This window comes from Felis catus, chromosome B3, assembly GCF_018350175.1.
Source record: "Felis catus isolate Fca126 chromosome B3, F.catus_Fca126_mat1.0, whole genome shotgun sequence".
In the NCBI taxonomy this organism is placed as follows: domain Eukaryota; kingdom Metazoa; phylum Chordata; class Mammalia; order Carnivora; family Felidae; genus Felis; species Felis catus.
The window spans coordinates 54,779,977-54,788,117 of NC_058373.1; the positions used below are offsets into that span (position 1 = coordinate 54,779,977).

The 8,141-nt window shown below is 37.7% G+C and overlaps 1 protein-coding gene across 2 annotated transcripts in view; it reads left to right on the plus strand.

Annotated features, from left to right (window-relative positions):
* SECISBP2L (SECIS binding protein 2 like) overlaps positions 1-8,141 on the plus strand; it is a 65,621-nt gene that overhangs the window by 51,704 nt on the left and 5,776 nt on the right. For both annotated transcript variants that reach the window (XM_019832463.3, XM_003987157.6), the window contains 2 exons: positions 249-403; positions 2,144-2,363. In XM_019832463.3, coding sequence (XP_019688022.1) covers positions 249-403; positions 2,144-2,363 — 375 coding nt within the window. The remainder of the gene's footprint in view (positions 1-248; positions 404-2,143; positions 2,364-8,141) is intronic.

Sequence of the window (8,141 nt, forward strand, 5' to 3'; positions counted from 1 at the left end):
TCCTTTGCTGCTGTGTTTAATGCTTTAGCTGTTGGGTGCTAAAATACCTCCATTTAAGAAATAAGTAAATTAGAGGCACCTGGGTGGCTCAGTCAGTTAAGCCTCCAACTCTTTATCTCAGCTCAGGTCTTGATCTCAGGGTAGTGAGTTCAGGTCCTACGTTGGGCTCCATGCTGGGTGTGAAGCCTACTTAATGGGGAAAAAAATAATAAGTAAATTAAAACCTCAGCATGTGTTGACTTTCTCAGGTGGACTGGATGAGGCTCTCTATAATGTTATAGCCATGGCACGGGAACAAGAAATTCCTTTTGTGTTTGCGCTTGGAAGAAAAGCTCTAGGACGCTGTGTGAACAAGCTGGTTCCTGTTAGTGTAGTGGGAATCTTCAACTACTTTGGTGCTGAGGTAAGACTTCGAGGATACACTCCCTCACTCCCTCCTGTTCCCCCCATACATTTTCTGTTGACGCACGCCAGTGTTATGTTTAAACATTTAAAGAAGGGAGATGATTCTCCCAGGGATGAGTGGAAAATTCTTGAGTCCACATTTCCTTTTTAGTGTTGAAACCATTTATACAAATTAATCCTACAATATTTTGGCTATAAACATATTAGCTCCTATTTTTCCCACAGTGTTTTTTTTCTTCTGGGTTTAATTTTGTAATATCTGAGAATTTATTTAACTGCTGGGTAAAGATATCCAATATTAGACAATATAAAATAGTTTTCTTCAGTTTATATAAGGCTATATTTTGTGCTACTTGGAGTCAAGAGAGAGAAGAATGCTTTAATTGGAGAGGATTTTCTTTCAGAAAATGGAGTCCCTAACCAATCGTCAGAATAATTCTGCACTCATGATACTTTTATCTTCCTCTCCTAGTCTGCCAATAAAGCTTTGCCCATAGGAGCTGATAATAAATAATAATAATAATAATAGGTTGATAACTAATAATTAGAATAGTTATTTATCTTCCTTAATACTTATTAACTGATAACATTTTAAGACCTTTTTATGAAGTTGATTTTGAAGTGTTTTGTAACACCATTCATGGACCATTTTCCTTCTTCCCATCCATACTATTTTTATATATTTAAATGTTTAATATTTAGTGTTTAGATTTAATGTTTAGATTTTATATATTTTATTATGTATTTTATACTTATATATTTAATGTTGATATTTAAATGTTTAATGCTCAGCAGTTAGATTTGATGTTTCTTCCAAAAGCCAAAATACTTTGTACATCTCAAGGCATTTAAGATAAGGTACCTTGCTTGAATCATTGGTATCTCCCATCTTCAGCCATATGGAAGTTTCCTTGAGAGCAGAATGGTGTTCCAGTGATCTTTGTACTCACTGTAGTGCCAGATACTGAAGGGTGCAGTTGTTGAATTGATAAACTTTGCAAGAACTTTTAGTATATCACAATTAGTGACTAATACTGAATCAAGAAATTTCCTCAGAGGGGCGCCTGGGTGGCTCAGTCAGTTGGGCATCTGACTTCTACTCAGGTCATGATCTCACAGTCGTGGGTTTGAGCCCTGCGTCAGGCTCTGTGCTGACAGCTAGGAGCCTGGATCCTGCTTTGGAGTCTGTGTCTCCCTCTCTCTCTGTCCCTCCCCCTCCTCTTTGTCCCTCCCCCTGCTTGCACTGTGTGTCTCTCTCTCAAAAATAAATAAACATTAAAAAAGAAATTAAAAAAAAAGACATTTTCTCAGACTTATGAGAATTATATAAACAATATCTGAAAGTTACAGAGTATTTTATAAAGTTCTGCAGTGTGCATACCATTTGTGCTCATTGAAAGTGTGTCTGATCCTGAAACAGTTAGAGATACTATTTATTGTTTTGTTTTAAAGTTTTTATTTATTTACTTTGAGAGAGAAAGAGTATGAGAGGGGCAGAGAGAGATGGAGTGAGAGAGAATCCAGAGAGGAGATGGAGTAAGAGAATCCCAAGCAGGCTCTGCACTGACAGTGCCGAGGCCAGTGTGGGGCTTGAATTCATGAACCATGAGATCATGACCTGAGCTGAAATCAAGAGTTGGATGCTTAACTGACTGAGCCACCCAGGCGCCCCTATTTATTGTTAATTATAGGAATAAAAAGCATAACAAAAAATGGACTAATCAAAATCCCTTTTTAGAGCCTGTTTAATAAGTTAGTGGAACTTACTGAGGAAGCCAGGAAAGCATACAAAGATATGGTTGCCGCAATGGAACAAGAGCAAGCTGAGGAGGCCTTAAAGAATGTGAAGAAGGTGCCGCACCACATGGGGCACTCTCGGAACCCCTCTGCAGCCAGCGCCATTTCTTTCTGCAGTGTTATTTCTGAACCCATCTCTGAAGTAAATGAAAAGGAATATGGTAAGTTGTTACATATCATTTCAGATGATTGAAATTTTGAAATACATGCTACTTTTTGTTTTTATCTTACTGATTATTCATATTTTAGTCAGAATTTTGGTTTAAGAAATTGCATTAAACATGTCCATTAAACATTAGGAGACAGTTTGGGGCTGAGACTTTCTGTGAGATCCTATAATTCAGTCACATTTCCAGAATCTCCAAAGGGATTTGAAAGTCAAAATGTGTCATACTTTGTGACCTATAACTAAGTAAATTCTAGGAGGTTTCATGCTGATATTCTATTATTGAAGTTTTGTATTTACTAAGTAAACAAAAGACCTGAATATTATTGATTGTAAGCTTATAAAATCTAGACATATGACATTTGTTTTGAGTTAAATTTGATGCTAGTTGAAAAGAAATATAGACGAAAACCCAGCATTTGTGTGTGTTAAAGAATAAAAATTCAGCTGAGTAAGTTTAAAGATCTAATTGGCTTTTGTAAGTGATTTGTGCATTGGGCAGCATCCCATTAGCAAGTAGGGGAGAGCTCTGAGGAGCTGTACAAAATGGAAGGTTTTTATAGGAAGGTGGGTGGTGCAAGGAAGTTATTAGCAAAAGAAAAGAAAAGAAAGGATCCTTCCTGCCAAGGTCTGGCAAGGTCACCTTCCTTGAGGGGGATAGGCAAGGGGTCTTATTTAGGTGGATTGTCTCATCTTCCTGTTGGGGGTGGAGAGGGCCCTTGCGACAGATTACCTCACTGGTGCTGACCAGAAAATTCTTCAGACTTCTATTTCTAGGGGAGGTCGAAACTGGGATTAGGTTAGATATTAAGCTCTGGTTTGGTGATTTGGCCTCAATGATGCCATTTTTGGCCTGTGTTTTTTTTTTTTTTTTTTTTAACATACAATGTTTAAAATAACATTATTTATTGCACTATATGTTTTAGTAGTTTCCTTGCCTTGTTTCTGTATAATACTTTGAACTCTTTAAGTTCCCCACTTTTCATGATCTAGTTTCTAATTCATTTCCCAATTTTTTTCTTTTTAAAAATGGTATAGCCACCTCCTTTAACGTGGCTCCTGGTTCTTCCTTCTTTCTTTTCTTTTTCTTGTCTTTTCGTTTCTTTTTTCTCTTTTCTTTCTTTCTTTCTTTCTTTCTTTCTTTCTTTCTTTCTTTCTTTCTTTCTTTCTTTCTTTCTTTCTTTCTTTCTCTAGAAGTTTATTGAATAGCATGTTACCACCTAAAATTTAACATTAAAAAAAACGGACCCTCATTTTTTTCCCTTTTTTCTCACACTCCCTTTGCTAGTCTTCTGTCTGTAATTGTAGTTAAATGTTTGGAATGCTTTTGACAATTCTAGGCCAGAGGCAGTGAACAAGTTACTGTGGAACTTTAGGAAACCTCAGACCAAGGTTAAGTGTTACTGGCTTAGAGGCAGACGTGTATCTTTGTCTGAAGTTGACACCAGTTGAAAATAAAGAAGATAAAGTGCCAGCTTTGTAAATGAGTTTGCTTCTGTCTGTATAACGATCTGCAGATCTCAAAAGCAAACTGCAAGGTAAATTCATAAAACTGGATTTGAGCAATTGATAGTGATCTTCATTTGGGCACATGAAAAGAAAAGTTCTAAAAAGAACCTCTCTCCTCAAAGACTTAGGAGATGTTTTCAAAAAGCACCAAATTTAAAGTGTTCAAAGATGGAAGCCTTGGCTTTTTCACATTCTGCCTAGGGGAGTGAGAAATAATTGATTAATTTCTGGGACTCAGATTTCTCTTTAGTGAAATGAGGAGGATTCGTCTAGGTCATCTATAAGGTTCCATTCAAAGCTAAAATTCTATGAGCTGTTAAAAAACAAAATTCAACCAATGTGTTTGGAGATCGAATTAGCTTTATTAAATGATTCGTGAATTGGGCAACCACCGTCTAGCAGGTAGAGAGGCACTCTGAAGAGTTGTACAAAATGGAAAGTTTTTATAGAGGGGGGAGGCAAGAAAGTCATTAGGAGGAGAAAAAGATTTTTCTAGAGGCGACTGTTTGCTGGGGGAACACGGGAGGGGTCTTATGCAGATTACCTCATCTTTCTTTGGGGGATGGAGAGGACCCAGGTGATGTACTCATTGGTGCTGATGGAAAAATTTCCTGACTTACTGGTTAAGGCCACATTTGTACAGGAAGTTGAAACTGCAATTTGGGAATTAAACTTCAGTTTGGGAACTCAGTCTAAGTGACACCATTTTGGGCCTGTAGTTGTCATTTGTTTGTTTGTTTGTTTGTTTGTTTGTTTGTTTTAGTAGAACTAATGGTTGATCCTAAGGAGAGATTTAGACAGAATCTTGAAGATGAGCTGATTTATCAGGACGCCAACAAAATGAGTGGAAGGTAACCACAGATAACATTGAGAAGAAAGTATGAAGTTATTCTTTTTGTATCAGATGTATTCAGCAACAAATAGAAAGCGCACTAATGTGGCCTAAGAAGTTAGTATATTTAAGTATTTCAGTGTCATCAAAGTCCTTGGCTCTTTCTTTTTTTCTGTTCTTCCATTCTCAGTCTGTAGCTTTTTCTCCTGTGCTTATCATCTCATGTTCATAAGTAGCTGCTGTGGCTTTCAGCATTAGTAGTCAAAAGCAGGAAGTTCAGGCAATGAGTTCCTTTTATCAGTGAAGAAACCATTTTCAGAAGACTTCTTTTGTTTCATTTGGCTAGAACCAATCTTGTGACTACTTTTAGCTGCAAGGGAGACTAGGGCAAGGGAGTATTTGGCATAGGAGGGATAGGATAACCATGATAGTCTGAGAGCTATTTTAATTCATCCTCTGGGACTAGGCTCAAGTTCATCCCAAGTTTGGGCGTTCTGTTATCCAGGAAGAAAACGGGGAATGACTGTTGGGTAGACAGCAAGTAGCGTTTTACATTTCTGGAAGATGCCGGGTTTCTAAAATGTTCCTCCCCTGCGCCACCGAGTGTAAAGAAAACCAAAGCTTGGAAAAGGATGCTAATCATTGGTAGACTAGAAAACCTCCTGTGATAGTACAGTCTTACTGTCCTTTGTGTACCCTTGTTTCCTTTGCTTATGTTTTCCTTCCACCTGTGCTGAGTCTCAATTCTATCATATTTATTACCTGAAACAAATAGTTTTGAACATAAATCCCAATTAAGTTGTAAGTTCTTTGATATAGGAACTTGGCACATAATGGCCACTTGATACATAATAATATCTCACTGAATTCTTACTATGTGCTAGGCACTTTTCCAAGCATTTCACGCTAATATGTTCAGTTGTCTGAGCAACCCTATGAAATAAGAAATAGTGTACTGCATTGTACAGATGAGGCTAAGATGAAGAGAGGTAAATAACTTGCCAGTGCCATGCAGTGGGTGAATCCGTCTCTAGAATCTGCATTCTTAGCCAGTGTGATTGTATTCCCTGTCTGTTGTATGAGTTCATAATAGGAGAATATAATAGGTTTTCGGTAACCACTTATGAGGGGGACAGCCTTGATGTGTAGTCCTTCTATCCTGAATTTCCTGCTCATTCTCTACTATCACCCCTTCTTCTGTAGTTTCTTGAACTCATTTGCTTATTCTTCCATATATAACTATCTAAAGATGGATAGCTTCCCTGTGAGTACTGACTGAAAGGAGAAATACACACATCTCATCCTCTGATAAATCACTACTGATTTGAAAGTTTAAAAAACAAATAACAAGGACCCAGTAAACAAAACAGGAAAGCATAGAGGGATTAATAAGCAAAGAAGAGCTCTACTGAGTAAGTTCTGCTACAATAAACAATTCAGAAGCAGGATAGGTTTGGATCAGTGCCGTTTCCAGGTTTGTTGAGATCTTTGGTTCTGCCTTTAACTTGCTTCCTGTTCCCTTCATCATAAGTGGACTCCTAGAGGTTCTGTTCTGGATTTAGACTGTCCCCCTCCCCATTCCAATCAGATTTCTCCTATCCCATAGAGAATGATGGCACTTTCTTATTCTTCTGTTTCTCCATGTTGTATTCATGTGTTTGTGGCACTCCTCAACTGTTGATCAAGCTTCACCTATTACTTTAAGGTGGGGTCATAGGCCTTCCCTCCCCAGTGGATGTGTGATCTAGGTGGCTTTTTGATTGTTGTGACAAGTCTCTTGATGGCTAAATAGCAGAATCCTTTGTCTCTGCTTCTAAGGTCATATCTCCTTTTCCTTTCCCAAGGAACCGTGTGGGCTTTCAGCTCACCTGTCCAAGTAGATGAAAGCCCAAAGTTGATCCTGGAGAGAGATCAGCCTAACCTAGTATCCTGACCTTCCTTTTTCCTGTTCTTTGACTCATGGCCAAGGGAGAGGTGGAACTTTTTCCAAGACCCCAAGTGAATTCTTAAACTTTTGAAGGAGGAAAAAAAACTGTTAGAAGGAATGTAAAAGTGCATCTAAAACTTCAAAAAAATGTATGCCTTTTTAAAGTTTTCGGGGGGGGGCATAATTAAATATACGTGTGGCATTTTTCATTTAATAGGCCTTTTTGTCTCCAGCACTTATTATATGCCAACCATAGGGACACAGAGATGAGTGGGAGTGGGAAGGAGAAGGGAGGGGGGGCGGCACAGCAAAAACAAAACAAGTGCTTTGGAACTGTATGCAAAAAGTTCTGTGGGAATTTAGGTTAGTGGAAAGTCAGGAAAGACTTCAGAAAAGAATTGACATTTAAGGTTGGTTTTCAAGGATGAGTGGGAGTCTGAAGGGTAAAGGAGGAAAACATCTGTGAAAAGAACAGCTTATGCAAAGCAAGAAATTGTAAACAGAAGTTATGACTTTGGGAGGAATGAGAATTCAGAGAGACCCCAAGCATAGAATGCATGACCAAGGGTTATATGAATGGAACCAGAAAGACAGGTAAGGGTCAGATCATGGAGGGCTTTGATTATGCCAAGCTGAGGTGTTTGGATTATCTCGTAGGGTAATAGAAAGCCAGTTAGACAGTGACGTGACCAATTCACAAAACCAGTTATGTTTATATGTAGATGTATAGCAAGATAAAGAAGGCTTGAGCTAAGGCAGTAGTGACCAAATTTAGTAGTTTTTGAGATAGAAGTGAGATGGTGTAATTATGAGTTCAATGGAATAAAGAGATATAGTCAGGGCAAAAGATAGGGTTTCAAGGATTACTGTGTGTTCTTTTGCTTTGAGACTATGAAAATGATAATGTTATTAACTAAGAATGAGAATATAAGGAGGAATAGGTTTGGTTTTTATTGTGTTTTTTTTTTTTTCATGAGGTGGAAGAGTGGAAAGGACCTATTCCAAATTTGAATTAACTATAGAAAAGAAAGTTTTTTTTCCCAAAGCATGTGCCCTGATTTCAGGTGCCCAAAATATGGTCTTTATCAGTATATAGTTGGTAGGTGACAGTCAAATTCACTATATTAATATGAATAAACTTGCCTTATCACTACAGCTTGACCATTATACTTAAACTGCAAATAGCAGCTATAATGCAAATAGAAGGGGGGCTGTTTTTTTTTTAAAGGCAAAAATAAATAAGTGGGACTACATCAAAAAACTAAAAACTTTGCACACAGCAGAGGGAATCAACAAAAAGGCAACCTACTGAGTGGGAGAGAATGCTTTCAAATCACGTATCTGATAGGGGGTTAATATCCAAAATATACACAGACCTCATACAACTCAATAATAAAAAACCAACAATCCAATTAAAAAGTGAGCAGAGGATCTGAATAGACATTTTTCCAAAGAAGACATACATATGGCCAACATAAAAAAGGTGTTCAGTGTCACTAATTACC